General features: G+C 46.5%; 1 protein-coding gene across 4 annotated transcripts in view; it reads right to left on the minus strand.

Annotated features, from left to right (window-relative positions):
• slc2a1c (solute carrier family 2 member 1c) overlaps positions 1-12,389 on the minus strand; it is a 31,779-nt gene extending 19,390 nt beyond the window's left edge. Inside the window, exons 1-5 of one of the 4 annotated variants that reach the window (XM_045706265.1) lie at positions 12,229-12,389; positions 8,561-8,603; positions 8,171-8,263; positions 1,751-1,834; positions 1,362-1,522 (exon numbers count right to left, since the gene is read on the minus strand). In XM_045706265.1, the coding sequence (XP_045562221.1) occupies positions 1,362-1,522; positions 1,751-1,834; positions 8,171-8,263; positions 8,561-8,575 (353 nt within the window). In that variant the 5' untranslated portion in view covers positions 8,576-8,603; positions 12,229-12,389. Of the gene's footprint in view, positions 1-1,361; positions 1,523-1,750; positions 1,835-8,170; positions 8,270-8,560; positions 8,604-12,228 lie in introns of all 4 variants that reach the window. The other 3 variants (XM_045706242.1, XM_045706286.1, XM_045706307.1) reach the window with 3 other exon arrangements.
• Between the last annotated feature and the right edge of the window lie 8,019 nt (positions 12,390-20,408).

Consider the following 20,408-nt stretch of genomic DNA (forward strand, 5'->3'; position numbering starts at 1 on the left):
AACAACACCAGGTAGAACCCACCTGCCGAAGCAACAGCAGGTAGAACCCACCTGCCGAAGCAACACTAGGTAGAACCCACCTGCCGAAGCAATATTAGGTAGAACCGAAGCAGCACTAGGTAGAACCCACCTGCCGAAGCAACACTAGGTAGAACCCACCTGCCGAAGCAACACTAGGTAGAACCCACCTGCCGAAGCAACACCAGGTAGAACCCACCTGCCGAAGCAACACTAGGTAGAACCCACCTGCCGAAGCAACACTAGGTAGAACCCACCTGCCGAAGCAACACTAGATAGAACCCACCTGCCGAAGCAACACTAGGTAGAACCCACCTGCCGAAGCAATATTAGGTAGAACCGAAGCAACACCAGGTAGAACCCACCTGCCGAAGCAACACTAGGTAGAACCCACCTGCCGAAGCAACACCAGGTAGAACCCACCTGCCGAAGCAACACCAGGTAGAACCCACCTGCCGAAGCAACACTAGGTAGAACCCACCTGCCGAAGGAACACCAGGTAGAACCCACCTGCCGAAGCAACACTAGATAGAACCCACCTGCCGAAGCAACACTAGGTAGAACCCACCTGCCGAAGCAACACCAGGTAGAACCCACCTGCCGAAGCAACACTAGGTAGAACCCACCTGCCGAAGCAACACTAGGTAGAACCCACCTGCCGAAGCAACACTAGGTAGAACCCACCTGCCGAAGCAACACCAGGTAGAACCCACCTGCCGAAGCAACACTAGGTAGAACCCACCTGCCGAAGCAACACTAGGTAGAACCCACCTGCCGAAGCAACACTAGATAGAACCCACCTGCCGAAGCAACACTAGGTAGAACCCACCTGCCGAAGCAATATTAGGTAGAACCGAAGCAACACCAGGTAGAACCCACCTGCCGAAGCAACACTAGGTAGAACCCACCTGCCGAAGGAACACTAGGTAGAACCCACCTGCCGAAGCAACACCAGGTAGAACCCACCTGCCGAAGCAACACTAGGTAGAACCCACCTGCCGAAGCAACACCAGGTAGAACCCACCTGCCGAAGCAACACTAGGTAGAACCCACCTGCCGAAGCAACACTAGGTAGAACCCACCTGCCGAAGCAACACTAGGTAGAACCCACCTGCCGAAGGAACACCAGGTAGAACCCACCTGCCGAAGCAACACTAGGTAGAACCCACCTGCCGAAGCAACACTAGGTAGAACCCACCTGCCGAAGCAACACTAGATAGAACCCACCTGCCGAAGCAACACTAGGTAGAACCCACCTGCCGAAGCAACACTAGGTAGAACCCACCTGCCGAAGCAACACTAGGTAGAACCCACCTGCCGAAGTAACACTAGGTAGAACCCACCTGCCGAAGGTGTCAGCCAGACACTTGACCCCTAGTGACCCCAGCAGGGCTCCAAAGTCCTTGATGCTGACGGAGAGGGACCACAGGAAGGTCAGGCTGTGATCTGGCATCGACTGGTTATGTCTGGACCACCAGGTGTGGTTGAAGAACTCCTCGATGATCTGAGCAAGAGAGGTCATAAGTAAAAACGGAAACAAATTGATTTGTCACATGCTTTGTAAACAACCGATGTAGACTAACAGTGAAATTCTTAACTCTGGGCCCTTCTCAACCATGCAGAGAGAAAAATACAATTAAAATGTACACAGGTCGAAAGAAACATTTGAGGTGACAACGGCGGGTCTCGTTGGCAATAAATTAGTTTAAAAAATTGTGAAACCGAAGCTTACCCTGAGTTCCAGTGTTGTGTTGGCCACAGTGGCTAGAGCCTCTCCTGATTCATAGCTAACATAGCTAGCTAACGTAACATCCCTCTGTTTGAGAAAAAAAATGACGAAATGTATCTCTCTCTCTTTGTGTACAGTAAGTGTATGGAAGGCGGGTGAGAACCATGAGCCTCCTAGGTTTTGTATTGAAGTCAATGTACCCAGAGGAGGACGGAAGCTAGCTGTCATCCGGCTACACCATGCTGCTACCTTACAGAGTGCTGTTGAGGCTACTCTAGACCTTCATTGCAAAATAGTGTGTTTTAATCAATTATTTGGTGACATGTGGATATATTTAGTCTAGTTTTATCTAAAAAGGATAACTTTTTAAGTGTTTCATTATTTTTATTTTTATGAAATTCACTGAGGAGTATGGTCCTTCCCTTCCCACCAATGCTATATACACGGGGTACCAGTACCGAGTCGATGTCCAGGGGTACGAGATAATTGAGGTAGATGCATACATATAGGTAGTGACAAGGCAACAGCATAGATAATAAACAATAGCAGCCGCGTATGTGATGAGTGAAAAGAGTTCAAGAAGAGTAAATGCAGATAGTCCAGGTAGCTATTGGTTAACTCTTTAGCAGTCTTATGGCTTGGTGGTAGAAGTTGTCAGGGTCCTGCTGGTTCTAGACTTGGTGTATCAGTACCGCTTGCCGTGCGGTAGCTGAGAGAACAGTCCATGACATGGGTGGCTGGAGTCTTTGACAATTTCTATGGCCTTCCTCTGACACCGCCTGGTATAGAAGTCCTTGGATGGCAGCTCAGCAGTGATGTACTGGGCTGTACGCACTTCCCTCTGCAGCGCCTTTCTGTCAGATGCCAAGCAGTTACCATACCAAGCAGTGATGCAGCCAGTCATTATGCTCTCAATGGTGTAGCTGTAGAAGGTTTTGAGGATCTGAGGGCTCCAAGCCAAGTCTTTTTCAACCTCCGGAAGAGGACGTGCTGTTGTCGTGCCTTCTTCACAACTTTCTTGGTGTGAGAGGACCATGTTAATTCCTTAGTGATGTGGACACCGAGGAACTTGAAGCTCTTGACCCGCTTCACTACAGCCCCCGTCAATGTCTTGCTGACGTTGAGGAAGAGGTTGTTGTCCTGGCACCACACTGCCAGGTCTCTGACCTCCTCCCTATAAGCTGTCTCATCGTCATCGGTGATCAGGCCTACCACCAACGTGTCGTCAGCAAACTTAATGATGGTGTTGGAGTCGTGCGTGGCCACGCAACCATAAACAATAAAGATAGCCTTGTCTGAGCCAGAACGGCCCATAGGGCAGGAGCCTCTCCTGATTCTGTAGCGTGAGGCAGCCAGAACGGGCCATAGGGCAGGAGCCTCTCTCCTGATTCTGTAGCGTGAGGCAGTCAGAACGGCCCATAGGGCAGGAGCCTCTCCTGATTCTGTAGTGTGAGGCAGTCAGAACGGCCCATAGGGCAGGAGCCTCTCTCCTGATTCTGTAGCGTGAGGCAGCCAGAACGGCCCATAGGGCAGGAGCCTCTCCTGATTCTGTAGTGTGAGGCAGTCAGAACGGCCCATAGGGCAGGAGCCTCTCTCCTGATTCTGTAGCGTGAGGCAGTCAGAACGGCCCATAGGGCAGGAGCCTCTCCTGATTCTGTAGCGTGAGGCAGCCAGAACGGGCCATAGGGCAGGAGCCTCTCCTGATTCTGTAGTGAGAGGCAGTCAGAACGGCCCATAGGGCAGGAGCCTCTCCTGATTCTGTAGTGAGAGGCAGTCAGAACGGCCCATAGGGCAGGAGCCTCTCTCCTGATTCTGTAGCGTGAGGCAGCCAGAACGGCCCATAGGGCAGGAGCCTCTCCTGATTCTGTAGCGTGAGGCAGTCAGAACGGCCCATAGGGCAGGAGCCTCTCTACTGATTCTGTAGCGTGAGGCAGTCAGAACGGCCCATAGGGCAGGAGCCTCTCTCCTGATTCTGTAGCGTGAGGCAGCCAGAACGGCCCATAGGGCAGGAGCCTCTCTCCTGATTCTGTAGCGTGAGGCAGCCAGAACGGCCCATAGGGCAGGAGCCTCTCTCCTGATTCTGTAGCGTGAGGCAGCCAGAACGGCCCATAGGGCAGGAGCCTCTCTACTGATTCTGTAGCGTGAGGCAGTCAGAACGGCCCATAGGGCAGGAGCCTCTCTCCTGATTCTGTAGCGTGAGGCAGCCAGAACGGCCCATAGGGCAGGAGCCTCTCCTGATTCTGTAGCGTGAGGCAGTCAGAACGGCCCATAGGGCAGGAGCCTCTCTACTGATTCTGTAGCGTGAGGCAGTCAGAACGGCCCATAGGGCAGGAGCCTCTCTCCTGATTCTGTAGCGTGAGGCAGCCAGAACGGCCCATAGGGCAGGAGCCTCTCTCCTGATTCTGTAGTGAGAGGCAGTCAGAACGGCCCATAGGGCAGGAGCCTCTCCTGATTCTGTAGCGTGAGGCAGCCAGAACGGCCCATAGGGCAGGAGCCTTTCCTGATTCTGTAGCGTGAGGCAGTCAGAACGGCCCATAGGGCAGGAGCCTCTCTCCTGATTCTGTAGCGTGAGGCAGTCAGAACGGCCCATAGGGCAGGAGCCTCTCCTGATTCTGTAGTGAGAGGCAGTCAGAACGGCCCATAGGGCAGGAGCCTCTCTCCTGATTCTGTAGTGTGAGGCAGCCAGAACGGCCCATAGGGCAGGAGCCTCTCCTGATTCTGTAGTGTGAGGCAGTCAGAACGGCCCATAGGGCAGGAGCCTCTCCTGATTCTGTAGTGAGAGGCAGTCAGAACGGCCCATAGGGCAGGAGCCTCTCCTGATTCTGTAGTGAGAGGCAGTCAGAACGGCCCATAGGGCAGGAGCCTCTCCTGATTCTGTAGTGAGAGGCAGTCAGAACGGCCCATAGGGCAGGAGTCTCTCCTGATTCTGTAGTGAGAGGCAGTCAGAACGGCCCATAGGGCAGGAGCCTCTCCTGATTCTGTAGTGAGAGGCAGTCAGAACGGCCCATAGGGCAGGAGCCTCTCCTGATTCTGTAGTGAGAGGCAGTCAGAACGGCCCATAGGGCAGGAGCCTCTCTCCTGATTCTGTAGTGTGAGGCAGTCAGAACGGCCCATAGGGCAGGAGTCTCTCCTGATTCTGTAGTGAGAGGCAGTCAGAACGGCCCATAGGGCAGGAGCCTCTCTCCTGATTCTGTAGTGAGAGGCAGTCAGAACGGCCCATAGGGCAGGAGCCTCTCTCCTGATTCTGTAGTGAGAGGCAGTCAGAACGGCCCATAGGGCAGGAGCCTCTCCTGATTCTGTAGTGAGAGGCAGTCAGAACGGCCCATAGGGCAGGAGTCTCTCCTGATTCTGTAGTGAGAGGCAGTCAGAACGGCCCATAGGGCAGGAGCCTCTCTCCTGATTCTGTAGTGAGAGGCAGTCAGAACGGCCCATAGGGCAGGAGCCTCTCCTGATTCTGTAGTGAGAGGCAGCCAGAACGGCCCATAGGGCAGGAGCCTCTCTCCTGATTCTGTAGCGTGAGGCAGTCAGAACGGCCCATAGGGCAGGAGCCTCTCCTGATTCTGTAGTGAGAGGCATCTTGATGTATAAGTACACCATAGAGATCCTATTAAACTAAAGTTCTAATATATAATTCTTTGAAGTGGACAGGACACTAGTCAGAGAAAATAACATATTATAAACCTTATTATAAGACAATATAAAGGCTTATACATGCTTATAACAAGTTATGAAGCATTATACCATAAAAGCATTATAGAGGAGGATTTAGCAGCCTCCAGGTCTCCCTTATAATAATAATAATGTATTAAACTTCTGTATTAAACTTTACAGACATAATCTCAAAGTGCTTGAAAAGCTAAATAAATAACAAGAATTCATTGTTTAAGAAAAATAGGCTACAACAGTGGCTAGATCAAGTCTGTTTGAGTGTTTCTTGAAGCGTCCAGCAGATGGACAGACGCGGTAATGAGAGGATCGGGAAGCTACGGTGCCTTCAGAAAGTATTCATACCCCTTTGATTTGTTCCACATTTTGTTATGTTACAGCCTGAATTCAAAATGGATTAAATATATGTCTCTCTCACCCATCTACACACAATACCCCATAATGGCAAAGTGAAAACATGTTTTTAGAAATGTTTGCAAATGTATTAAAAATGAAATTCAAAAATATCTCATTTCAGTATTCACACTTCTGTGTCAATACCATATAGAAGCATCTTTGGCAGCGATTACAGCTGTGAGTCTTTCTGGGTAAGTCTCTAAGAGCTTTCCACATCTGGATTGTGCAACATTTGCCCATTATTCTTTTCAAAAATTCTTCAAGCTGTGTCAAATTGGATGTTGATCAATGCTAAGACAACCATTTTCAGGACTTGCCATAGATTTTCAAATATAATTAAGTCAAAACTGTAACTAGGCCACTCAGGATCATTTACTGTCTTCTTGGTAAGCAACTCCAGTGTAGATTTGGCCATGTGTTTTAGGTTATTGTCCTGCTGAAAAGTTCATTAATCTCCCAGTGTCTGGTAGAAAGCAGACAATCAGCTTTTCCTCGTTGGCCTGTATCTTTGTAGTGACTGGGTGTATTGATACACCATCCAAAGTGTTATTAATAACTTCACCATGCTCAAAGGGATATTCAATGTCTGCTTTTTTATTTTTACCCATCTACCAATAGGTGCCCTTCTTTGTGAGACATTGGAAAACCTCCCTGGTCTTTGTGGTTGAATCTGTGTTTGAAATTCACTGCTCGACTGAGATTAGTGGGGTACAGAGATGAGGTAGTTATTCAAAAATCATGTTAAACACTATTATTGCACACAGAGTGAGTCCATGAAAATTATTATGTGACTTGTTAAGCAAAATTTGACTCCTGATCTTACAAAGAGGTTGAATACTTATTGACTCAATACATTTCAGCTTTTCTTTTTTTTTATTAATTAAGAAAATCTAAATCAAAATGAACAACATAATTCCTCTTTGACATTATGGGGTATTGTTTGTAGGACAGTGACACAAAATCTAAATTTAATCCATTTTAAATTCAGGATGTAAGACACAAAATGTGGAAAAAGTCAAGGGGTGTGAATATTTTCTGAAGGCATTGTAGATTGTCAGTAGAGGTGGGAAGTGGTGGCCAGCTCTGCATGTCCAAAGGCAGGCAGGCAGGCAGCCAGACAGGCAGGCAGGCAGGCAGGCAGGCAGGCAGGCAGGCAGGCAGGCAGGCAGGCAGGCAGGCAGGCAGGCAGGCAGGCAGGCAGGCAGGCAGGCAGGCAGGCAGGCAGGCAGGCAGGCAGGCAGGCAGGCAGGCAGGCAGGCAGGCAGGCAGGCAGGCAGGCAGGCCCACGTCATCAGGGCATCTCCCCTGTCTGCAGCTTCTCTGTATTGGGAGTCTTGTGATGAAGTTTGAGCTCCCCACAGAGTACAGCCTTCAGAAGTATCCTCCTGAGCAACGAAAAACTCTGAATGCATAGCCTCCTCTTGGGTCAACGTTGGTGGAAAAACTCTCTGTGTGTGTTATTCAAATGAAAACGCACCTGCTAGCTACCATTAGCTAGTTTGTTGACAGCGCTAGATTTTCCATCAAGTTACGGGCAGGAATCCAATGAATGATATCAAATCATTATCTGCACTCAAGTAGCTATTTGTAAATTTAAAAGTTTATTAAAAAGAATATATTGACATATAAACGTAGGCGCCATGGCAACTATAGAACTATAGGCTGTTTATACAGAGAAAGACGTTAAACATTCTGCTTAACGCTACGCCACGCCACTCCACGTAAATAAAGAGGTGTATAGCAGATAGTGTTGTACCTGTTCACTACATAACAACTCTAGTACAGACTGATTAAAATGACTTACAGATGTCCCTGAACACTTTAATCATTACACACAGAGAGAGAGAGAGAGAGAGAGAGAGAGAGAGAGAGAGAGAGAGAGAGAGAGAGAGAGAGAGAGAGAGAGAGAGAGAGAGAGAGCTGTCTGAATTGGATCATCCCAATCACACCACCCTACTATAAGTCAGATGGATTTCATTATAAGTACCTGTGTGCAAACAATAAACCATCCAAAACCCTGCCTGCCTAGGAGTAAGACTGTCTGGGCCTGAATAGGAAAGTTGCATGGGATTGTTAAGTTTATTCAGTGTTTTATAGAAGCCGTGAGATGTTTGCATGCGGCTGGATGGGATGGAGGTACTACCTGGCTTCCCAGTGCTCTACCGACCCTCGCGTCATCCTGCTACCCACTCAGAGCTCACCCTGGCTCTGCCCTCCCCACCCTCCCTGCCTGGCTCTCACCCTGGCTCTGCCCTCCCCACCCTCCCTGCCTGGCTCTCACCCTGGCTCTGCCCTCCCCACCCTCCCTGCCTGGCTCTCACCCTGGCTCTGCCCTCCCCACCCTCCCTGCCTGGCTCTCACCCTGGCTGGGGCGTTGACATTGCCTGTGTGGTAGCCGATCTGGAGGGAGCCGAACACAGCTGCCAGGATGGAGGTCAGGAGCGTGGCGGTCATCTGGTTCTGGTCAGGACCCGGTCAGTCAGGGAGAGAACACACAGGGGTTAAAGGTCAGGGGTCAGTTCACACACTGACCAATCACCTTGGGCCTAGCCATGGCACATGACCTCTAGTCCCACACACTGACCAATCACCTTGGGCCTAGCCATGGCACATGACCTCTAGTCCAAAGTAATTATCATTAACTGTACTGTCTCTCACATATATACAACAATATACTGTAATCTATACCTAAATAACCAAACACACTAATCCTGTTTTCAATCACATGATTTTCAAAAGCAGTAAACTAACCTCCTTGGAAGCCATTAGGTTGAGTGAGATGTGACGTCACTCCCTGAGGAAAGAAGGTGTACAGTGTAGCCTTTGTTTCTTATCTGTGAGTCAACACCGAGTTGGCACCTAGAAGTCAACACTGAGTTGGTACCTAGAAGTCAACACTGAGTTGGCACCTAGGAGTCAACACTGAGTTGGTACCTAGAAGTCAACACTGAGTTGGTACCTAGAAGTCAACACTGAGTTGGCACCTAGAAGTCAACACTGAGTTGGCACCTAGAAGTCAACACTGAGTTGGTACCTAGAAGTCAACACTGAGTTGGTACCTAGAAGTCAACACTGAGTTGGCACTTAGAAGTCAACACTGAGTTGGTACCTAGGAGTCAACACTGAGTTGGTACCTAGAAGTCAACACTGAGTTGGCACCTAGAAGTCAACACTGAGTTGGCACCTAGAAGTCAACACTGAGTTGGCACCTAGAAGTCAACACTGAGTTGGCACCTAGAAGTCAACACTGAGTTGGCACCTAGAAGTCAACACTGAGTTGGTACCTAGAAGTCAACACTGAGTTGGTACCTAGAAGTCAACACTGAGTTGGCACCTAGAAGTCAACACTGAGTTGGTACCTAGAAGTCAACACTGAGTTGGTACCTAGAAGTCAACATTGAGTTGGCACTTAGAAGTCAACACTGAGTTGGTACCTGGAAGTCAACACTGAGTTGGCACCTAGAAGTCAACACTGAGTTGGTACCTAGAAGTCAACACTGAGTTGGCACCTAGAAGTCAACATTGAGTTGGCACTTAGAAGTCAACACTGAGTTGGTACCTAGAAGTCAACACTGAGTTGGCACCTAGAAGTCAACATTGAGTTGGCACTTAGAAGTCAACACTGAGTTGGTACCTGGAAGTCAACACTGAGTTGGCACCTAGAAGTCAACACTGAGTTGGCACCTAGAAGTCAACACTGAGTTGGCACCTAGAAGTCAACACTGAGTTGGTACCTAGAAGTCAACACTGAGTTGGTACCTAGAAGTCAACACTGAGTTGGCACCTAGAAGTCAACACTGAGTTGGCACTTAGAAGTCAACACTGAGTTGGTACCTGGAAGTCAACACTGAGTTGGCACCTAGAAGTCAACACTGAGTTGGCACCTAGAAGTCAACACTGAGTTGGCACCTAGAAGTCAACACTGAGTTGGCACCTAGAAGTCAACACTGAGTTGGTACCTAGAAGTCAACACTGAGTTGGTACCTAGAAGTCAACACTGAGTTGGTACCTAGAAGTCAACACTGAGTTGGCACCTAGGAGTCAACACTGAGTTGGTACCTAGAAGTCAACACTGAGTTGGTACCTAGAAGTCAACACTGAGTTGGCACCTAGAAGTCAACACTGAGTTGGCACCTAGAAGTCAACACTGAGTTGATACCTAGAAGTCAACACTGAGTTGGTACCTAGAAGTCAACACTGAGTTGGCACTTAGAAGTCAACACTGAGTTGGTACCTAGGAGTCAACACTGAGTTGGTACCTAGAAGTCAACACTGAGTTGGCACCTAGAAGTCAACACTGAGTTGGCACCTAGAAGTCAACACTGAGTTGGCACCTAGAAGTCAACACTGAGTTGGCACCTAGAAGTCAACACTGAGTTGGCACCTAGAAGTCAACACTGAGTTGGCACCTAGAAGTCAACACTGAGTTGGTACCTAGAAGTCAACACTGAGTTGGCACCTAGAAGTCAACACTGAGTTGGCACCTAGAAGTCAACACTGAGTTGGCACCTAGAAGTCAACACTGAGTTGGTACCTAGAAGTCAACACTGAGTTGGCACCTAGAAGTCAACACTGAGTTGGCACCTAGAAGTCAACACTGAGTTGGCACCTAGAAGTCAACACTGAGTTGGTACCTAGAAGTCAACACTGAGTTGGCACCTAGAAGTCAACATTGAGTTGGCACTTAGAAGTCAACACTGAGTTGGTACCTAGAAGTCAACACTGAGTTGGCACCTAGAAGTCAACATTGAGTTGGCACTTAGAAGTCAACACTGAGTTGGTACCTGGAAGTCAACACTGAGTTGGCACCTAGAAGTCAACACTGAGTTGGCACCTAGAAGTCAACACTGAGTTGGCACCTAGAAGTCAACACTGAGTTGGTACCTAGAAGTCAACACTGAGTTGGTACCTAGAAGTCAACACTGAGTTGGCACCTAGAAGTCAACATTGAGTTGGCACTTAGAAGTCAACACTGAGTTGGTACCTGGAAGTCAACACTGAGTTGGCACCTAGAAGTCAACACTGAGTTGGCACCTAGAAGTCAACACTGAGTTGGCACCTAGAAGTCAACACTGAGTTGGCACCTAGAAGTCAACACTGAGTTGGTACCTAGGGTTAAGTTGCCCCAAGATGCTGATCGGTCAGTTTAGTATTTTCTACTAATAGCTAAGGTTAGAATTGGGGAGGGGAAACTTCACTAATGGTTAAGGTTAGGATTGGGGGAGGGGAAACTTCACTAATGGTAAAGGTTAGGATTGGGGGAGGGGAAACTTCACTAATGGTTAAGGTTAGGATTGGGGAGGGGAAACTTCACTAATAGTTAAGGTTAGAATTGGGGGAGAGGAAACTTCACCCTGGAGCACGAATTTACATGTTCACTGAGTGTACAAAACATTAAGAACACCTTCCTAATACTGAGTTGCATCCTCAGAACAGCCTCAATTCGTCAGGGCAGGGACTCTACAAGGTGTCGAAAGTGTTCCACAGGGACGCTGGTCCATGTTGACTCCAGTGCTTCCCACAGTTGTGTCAAGTTGTCTGGATGTGTTTTGGGTCGTGGACCATTCTTGATACACACGGGAAACTGTTGAGCGTGAAAAACTCAGCAGCGTTGCAGTTCTTGGCACATACCGGTGCGCCTGGCACCTACTTCCATACCCCGTTCAAAGGCACTTCAATCTTTTATCTTGCCCATTCACCCTCTAAATGGCACACACACACAATCCATGTCTCAATTGTCTTCCCACTGATGAAATTTAAATTTAACAAGTGACATCAGTAAGGAATCATAGCTTTCACCTGGATTCACCCGCTTCAGTCTATGTCACGGAAAGAGCCGGTGTCCTTAATGTTTTGTCCAGTCAGTGTACGTTATAAGAAGTTCCAACTGGACGACCATGTGTTAAGTCACGGGTTGGCAGAGGAATGTTTATTATCACAGGCTGGTCTGACAGAGGAACCCTTATTATGACGGGCTGGCCGTTCGTCAGGTGGTAATATGAATAAAACAAATCACATTGATAGATAGTATCATTTAGATTACCGGATCAGTGTAAATTGGCTGGTAGATTTGACATCCGGTACTATAGCCATCCGGTACAATAAAACACAATACACATAAAATCCGAAACTGATTATACTATACTAAGTGATTATACTATATTTCTTCTATTCATGGTGCCAAAGTAATTTCAGGATCACAACAATCTATTTTTTTCTTTTTTTCTTCTTCTGGTGTTTCTACAATCAGATATTTAAGTATTGTAAAGGCTACAATCTATATCGCCTTCTGTCACAGGCTTCAGGAAGTGAGTGAAGACTACAGTCTACAGGGTGTAAGTACTGTCAAGCTCTCCAGCTGGATCTTTGTGACACAAAACCTTAACTGACATCCCGTAACCTCCCAAACAGAGTCTTACCTGAGCCGTGGGGGTAACCTGGGCTTCTTCCCCTTCCCTAGAAAGCCTATAATTGATGATATGATCAGTAATATTCAGTTATTAGTCCTTGCTGTTTTCACTTCTCCTGTGAACGTCCTGTGTTTGTCCGCTCTTCATCCCTCTCCTCTTACTGCAGCAGAAGGTCTTCTGTGCCCCCCCCCCACTCCCGCTACCCACAACCTCCCTGCTACCCCACCACTGGTGTAGGATGAAGTCGTCCCTGAACAATGATCTTGGGTCAGTTTTACATACTCCCCACTAATGGTTGAGGTTAGGATTGATGGAAGGGGAGCTGATCCTAGAGCTGTACTTTGGGAAAACTTAGCCCATGAGAACAGTGATGAAGTCACATCCAGCTGGTGAATTTGGGGCAGGCCTGAGAGAATGGTACAATGGTAGAGCTGGGCCTTCAGTGGTCAGAGGGAACAAGCAGAGACCCCCCCCCCACCCCCCACCCTGGCTGGGACACTGGGTACATGTAGAGTAAATGTACCACATTGTACTTGTTTCACCCTGGCTGATCTGTCCACTGCTAAACGAACTACACAACAATCAAAGTATCTACAAAAGGAAATCAGACACATGGTTAATTATAGAAATAATCATTTTTGTAACGTCGAGTGCCACTACACTTAGCTTAATAAAGTAAGAACACACAGAAGGTTTAAAATGTAGATTATCGGTGTTCAATGCACTGATCAGCTTCATCCCGGAGGACTACGAGCCCCACCCAGCCATCACACAGAGGTGGAACTATTTCCAGGCACGAGGTTTTAATTGACTACCGTGAGCTGGAATGGCGGGAACATCTTTTAAGGATTGTCAGAATGTGATTTAGCTACACACACCTGTCCAGAGCCATATCAGGGAGTGATTTAGGTACACACACCTGTCCAGAGCCATATCAGGGAGTGATTTAGGTACACACACCTGTCCCGAGCCATATCAGGGAGTGATTTAGGTACACACACAGCTGTCCAGAGCCATATCAGGGAGTGATTTAGGTACACACACCTGTCCAGAGCCATATCAGGGAGTGATTTAGGTACACACACCTGTCCAGAGCCATATCAGGGAGTGATTTAGGTACACACACCTGTCCAGAGCCATATCAGGGAGTGATTTAGGTACACACACCTGTCCAGAGCCATATCAGGGAGTGATTTAGGTACACACACCTGTCCAGAGCCATATCAGGGAGTGATTTAGGTACACACACCTGTCCAGAGCCATATCAGTGAGGGATTTAGGTACACACACCTGTCCAGAGCCATATCAGGGAGTGATTTAGGTACATACACCTGTCCAGAGCCATATCAGGGAGAGAAGAGTGCACTGTGGTTTGCTGGTCATATTTACAGACAGAACGACTCCCCTTCCGGTGAACTGATCCTTTGGTAACCATTGCATGAAGACAGATCTTGAAACACTTTCCAACCCTGTTCCTGGAGCGCTACTCTCCTGTAGGTTAACACCAGAGCTGCCCAAACCATTTCCTGGAGAGAACCCGCCCTGTAGGTTTACACCAGAGCTGCCCAAACCATTTCCTGGAGAGAACCCGCCCTGTAGGTTTACACCAGAGCTGCTCAAACCATTTCCTGGAGAGAACCCGCCCTGTAGGTTAACACCAGAGCTGCCCAAACCATTTCCTGGAGAGAACCCGCCCTGTAGGTTAACACCAGAGCTGCCCAAACCATTTCCTGGAGAGAACCCGCCCTGTAGGTTAACACCAGAGCTGCCCAAACCATTTCCTGGAGAGAACCCGCCCTGTAGGTTTACACCAGAGCTGCCCAAACCATTTCCTGGAGAGAACCCGCCCTGTAGGTTAACACCAGAGCTGCCCAAACCATTTCCTGGAGAGAACCCGCCCTATAGGTTAACACCAGAGCTGCCCAAACCATTTCCTGGAGAGAACCCGCCCTGTAGGTTTACACCAGAGCTGCCCAAACCATTTCCTGGAGAGAACCCGCTCTGTAGGTTTACACCAGAGCTGCCCAAACCAGTTCCTGGAGAGAACCCGCCCTGTAGGTTAACACCAGAGCTGCCCAAACCATTTCCTGGAGAGAACCCGCCCTGTAGGTTAACACCAGAGCTGCCCAAACCATTTCCTGGAGAGAACCCGCCCTGTAGGTTAACACCAGAGCTGCCCAAACCATTTCCTGGAGAGCAACCATCCTGTAGGTTTACACCAGAGCTGCCCAAACCAGTTCCTGGAAAGCAGGCAAAAAGTGCTCAGCATATATGGGAACTCCTTCAAGCATTCCAGGTGAAGCTGGTTGAGATAATGCCAAGAGTGTGCAAAGCTGTCATCAACGCAAAGGGTGGCTATTTGAAGAATCTCAAATATAAAATATATTTTTATTTGTTTAACACTTTTTCTACATCATTCCACATGTGTTATTTCATAGTTTTGATGTCTTCACTATTATTCTACAATGTAGAAAATAGTAAAAAATAAAGAAAAAACCCCTTGAATTAGTAGGTCTTCTAAAACTTTTGACCAATAGTTGCCCTGAATGAGGTGATCATTCAGATGATCAACCACACATCTTTCAGCTACTTTTCATACCACTGGAAGGATGCTTATAGGTCGGTCATTTTCCACCAGTGTTGGGTCACCAGATTTTAAAACAGATATCACTTCAGCAGACTTCCAAGCGTTGGGGAATAACCCGTATTTGATGGACAGATTAACTAGGTGTACAATAGGGGCAATCAGAGAATATTTGTGTCTCTTCATGAATACAGTGTCTAGACCAAATACATATGTTGCTCTAGAGCTCCTGAAGAAGCTAATTATGCTGTCCACTGCTGACGCTGAGATTTCAGGAATTCTGAATATTGGTTTATTATTATCTATGGGAGTGAGAACTGTGGTCTTGGTTGAAAATCTTTGAACCAGTCAACAACAACAAAAAATGAAAGGTAGTGGATATGAAATCAGAGTCTTCAATTAGAATCCCATTTAACCTTTAATTCATTTTATTTTTTTTACTTTTCAGCTCCTCTCCCTGTTAGTTTGTTGAGATTTTCCCAAATCACTTTGTCATTTCCTTTTCCTTCATTGATCACTCTAAGAAGGAACTCTGATTTAGATTTTTAAAATATTCCAAACCACCTTATTTCTCAGTGATGCAAATATACATCTGTCATCATTCTGACCAGACTTCAGTGCTTTTTTCAAGGAAAGATCCCGTTTTCACATCTTCCTCCAGAGGTCGTTGTTGAGCCATGGTGTACCTTCCCAAGTTCTCTCACGTCACCCCGCTCCTCCGCACACTCCACTGGCTTCCAGTTGAAGTTCGCATCTGCTACAAGACCATGGTGCTTGCCTACGGAGCTGTGAGGGGAACAGCACCTCCGTACCTTCAGGCTCTGATCAGTCCCTACACCCAAAGAAGGGCACTGTGTTCATCCACCTCTGGCCTGCTCGCCTCCCTACCTCTGCGGAAGCACAGTTCCCGCTCAGCCCAGTCAAAACTGTTCTCTGCTCTGGCACCCCAATGGTGGAACAAGCTCCCTCACGACGCCAGGACAGCAGAGTCAATCACCACCTTCCGGAGACACCTGAAACCCCACCTCTTTAAGGAATACCTGGGATAGGATTAAGTAATCCTTCTAACCCTCCCCCCTACCCTCCCCCACCAAAAAAATATATAGATGTACTATTGTAAAGTGGTTGTTCCACTGGATATCACAAGGTGAATGCACCAATTTGTAAGTCGCTCTGGATAAGAGCGTCTGCTAAATGACGTAAATGTAAATGTAAATGGTTTCCGTCTTGGCTTAACGTTGAAATTTCCTAGTAAAAAGAGGTATCCACTTTGTCAATAGCTGACAGAAATGTTCTGTATCCAGACTCTGGGTCTTCATCGATTAACAAATCAGACCAGTCAATTTAACTTATGTCTGCATCGTAGTTACTCTGCTCACTTTTCTGGATTTTTTTTACTGTACAGTTGCACATTAATATGGTTCTTACATTTATTTTTAGTGAGCATTCTAACCACCAATGTAACATTGTGGTGAGATATGTCAGTTAGTAAGTTAGTGGACTTATTTATTCGATCAGGTCTGTTAGTAAACACCAGATCAATTTGAGTCTGGGGATGACTGTGTTACTCTGGCTGGACCTTGTATTATTTGAGTCAGGTTGAAATAGTCTGTGATTTCTTGGAGTTATTTCCTGCGAGTTTTGTTTTCCCAGTTTATATTGAAATCACCCATGAAGATGATCTCCTTATTATGATCACATTCTTTAAGCATGGCATTTAGATGGTCCTAAAACGAGATATCAGATGTTGGTGGTCGATATAATCCAATAATAGGGAGAGACATATGAGGGGAGAGGAAGACATTCAGCCCCATACATTCAAGGTCCTTGGCATGTTTCCATATGATACGATTGCATTTAAAGTTATCTTTCATGTATTTAAGCAATCCACTCTCTCTGCCCTCTGCCCTGTTCCTCCTGAATATTGAATATCCAGGGACATTAAAGGCAGAAAAAGGAGAAGATTTCTTCAGCCTTGTCTCAGAGAAACAGAAAAAAAATCAAGATTACTCACTCTTACAAATAATGCTACGAATATTCAGATGACCTCCCAATATTCTAGGCTTGGAACGATGGTCCCAGAACATTTTAGCCTGATTAACGGTTTGAAAACGTTTCACGGTACAATGTTTTCTCATACCTGGGTTAAGAGGAAATTAGTTTCTGTCTCGAAGGAAGGTTTTGTTTGAGACATGTATCAAGAGTTGGCATTAAAATTAAATTATCTGCACATTACTCATTCTCTTGAAAAGTCATGTTAGAAAAAGAGGTTATGCTCATATACACAGACGTCCATCTCTGAACCAGATAATATAAGCTACTCAAATATAGACTTCTTCAATCAATCATGTTCCACCTTTCATCAATGATTTAGGCCTGGATAGCTAATTAGGGGGGACTTTTCTACACTTCTCCCACAATTACATCCTCCATATCAGCATTTTTTTCTGCATGTGACCTAACTCCAGACGGGGATCTTGTTACAGGACAGCTCTCCAGGAACAGGGTTGGCAGCCCTGATGTAAACCTACAGGACGATAGCTCTCCAGGAACAGGGTTTGGCAGCCCTGCACTAGAGTGTGTGGCTTTTCCTCTTCATTTTATACCACAGCATGGTACCAGCAGAAGCGGCAGGCCGGTGATTACTTACCTGGACCATCTGAAGTCTGACACCGGACTGGAGGAGGAGGTTGCTTCTACAGTGAAGGACAGAGAGGCAGCTCTGGTAGTCCCAAGACCAGATGATGATGATAACGTTCTGCCTCTGTCCATCTACCCAATCACCATGTCCATCAACCGGGGACGAATATCATGAGTCAGGGGGCCTGCGTTGTTCCTTAACATCAAGCATTGAAAATTTGAATCTCGTAAAAGATTTCAACTCTACTCATAGATTGGGATCAACCTGACCTTTCTTGGAGTAAGGTAGACTAAGGTAGACTTTTTTAGAGAAAAGTAGAGTAAGACTATTTTAGAGAAAGGTAGACTAAGGAAGACTCTCTTAGAGAAAGGTAGACTGAGGAAGACTCTCTTAGTGAAAGGTAGACTAAGGAAGACTCTCTTAGAGAAAGGTAGACTAAGAAAGACTCTCTTAGTGAAAGGTAGACTAAGGAAGACTCTCTTAGAGAAAGGTAGACTAAGAAAGACTCTCTTAGTGAAAGGTAGACTAAGGAAGACTCTCTTAGAGAAAGGTAGACTGAGGAAGACTCTCTTGGAGAAAGGTAGACTGAGGAAGACTCTCTTAGAGAAAGGTAGACTGAGGAAGACTCTCTTAGTGAAAGGTAGACTAAGGAAGACTCTCTTAGTGAAAGGTAGACTAAGGAAGACTCTCTTAGTGAAAGGTAGACTGAGGAAGACTCTCTTAGAGAAAGGTAGACTAAGGAAGACTCTCTTAGTGAAAGGTAGACTAAGGAAGACTCTATTAGTGAAAGGTAGACTGAGGAAGACTCTCTTAGAGAAAGGTAGACTAAGGAAGACTCTCTTAGAGAAAGGTAGACTAAGGAAGACTCTCTTAGAGAAAGGTAGACTAAGGAAGACTCTCTTAGTGAAAGGTAGACTAAGAAATACTCTCTTAGTGAAAGGTAGACTAAGGAAGACTCTCTTAGTGAAAGGTAGACTAAGAAATACTCTCTTAGTGAAAGGTAGACTAAGGAAGACTCTCTTAGTGAAAGGTAGACTAAGGAAGACTCTCTTAGTGAAAGGTAGACTAAGGAAGACTCTCTTAGAGAAAGGTAGACTAAGGAAGACTCTATTAGTGAAAGGTAGACTAAGGAAGACTCTCTTAGTGAAAGGTAGACTAAGGAAGACTCTCTTAGTGAAAGGTAGACTGAGGAAGACTCTCTTAGTGAAAGGTAGACTAAGGAAGACTCTCTTAGTGAAAGGTAGACTAAGGAAGACTCTCTTAGTGAAAGGTAGACTAAGGAAGACTCTCTTAGTGAAAGGTAGACTGAGGAAGACTCTCTTAGAGAAAGGTAGACTAAGGAAGACTCTCTTAGTGAAAGGTAGACTAAGGAAGACTCTCTTAGTGAAAGGTAGACTGAGGAAGACTCTCTTAGTGAAAGGTAGACTGAGGAAGACTCTCTTAGTGAAAGGTAGAGGTGGTGGTGGTGGGGTGGTGGTGGTGATGGTGGGGTGGTGATGGTGGTGGGGGAAGCATCAGATGATGTAGCATAGTGACCTGTGTTTTAGGCTGATTCCAGGTGCGGGGGTCTGACAAACTCCCTCCCTCCCTCCCTCCCTCCCTCCCTCCCTCCCTCCCTCTCTCTCCTCCCTCTCCCTCCCTCCTCCCTCTCTCTCCGACCTCCCTCCTCCTTCTTCTGATGACCTAATTGCCCTCTGATGCCCCAATGCCCTCTGATGCCCCAATGCCCTCTGGGAGCAACCTGCCATCTTTACAGGGAAACCTGTACTCTCTCTGTCTCTCTTCTCTCTTTCTGTCTCTCTTTCTCTCTCTCTCTCTCTCTCTTTCTCTCGGTCTCACTCTCTTTCTATCACTCTCCATCTCTCTCTCTTTCTCATTCTCTCTCTTTATCTGTCTCTCTCTCTTTGTCTCTCCTTCTCGCTCTCTCTCTCTCTCTCTCTCTCTCTCACAGACAGTAATCCGCTACAGCTCAGACAATTCGCAATTTAAGAATGACATTAAAATCAGTAGTTTGTTCTGCCTTAGAGTCTGACCACGAATCAGAGACCCCTACAGTCCAAGATGTCTTCTGATGGTGCGACTGCTGTCAGCATCCAAAGATGATCCGATTTGAATAAACGCTTTTAGGTAAAAGGATGACAGCAATGGTAGATAGTCAATGGACAATACTGACATCACTTACATTTTACAGTTTAATAACCAAACGGAAACAAGCAGAGCTAAACAAGAGTTTTTATTGGACAAATTCAGGTAGGTCCATCCAAATTTGTTCGGTTTGCTTCTGTTTAAGAAATGTTTTGCAACAGAATCGGAGTAATGAATATGCCACAAGTCGACAGGCGGTGAAACATGCACTCTTGCAACAGCTGCATAGTGCGGATCCCAGCCTATTGAATAACACTTAGAGTTCCTCCCTTCTAAACTCCCATGAGGCATTGTGCTCCATACTGTCAACAACTTGTTTCATTTAAGAAGACCTCGAGTCAGGCTTTTATTTTCTTCATGGAAAATTACCATCTAGTTTTTCACATGCTAATTGCACTTTGATAGTGCTCAAAGCACGCCATTCTGAGAGCAGCATTTATTTTTCAACTCGAAGCAATGAGCCCAATCGGTCGTCCATGACAACAACAACAACAACACAGATTAGGCTAATTAGTCCTTAGTCCCATTTTTTTTTTTTTGTGTGTGTTATGTTCAGGTAATACAATTTGGCTAATCTATATTTCCGTATTGCCAGGGTCCTATTCTCGAACGATCAAGGGGTATTAAATGAAATTGGAATGACTGGAAATCTGACAGACTTTTGTTGTTCTATGATGTAAAGATATATTCGTATTATTATCTGTAGCAGAAGAAGAAGAAGAAGACAAAACTAACCCATAAAGTAAAACAACCATTGGAATGGTTGCTATGTAAACTCTAACATGGATTTATTCTGCAATAGATGTCGTTCACTTGATA

This window comes from Salmo salar, chromosome ssa01, assembly GCF_905237065.1.
Source record: "Salmo salar chromosome ssa01, Ssal_v3.1, whole genome shotgun sequence".
Lineage (NCBI taxonomy): Eukaryota > Metazoa > Chordata > Actinopteri > Salmoniformes > Salmonidae > Salmo > Salmo salar.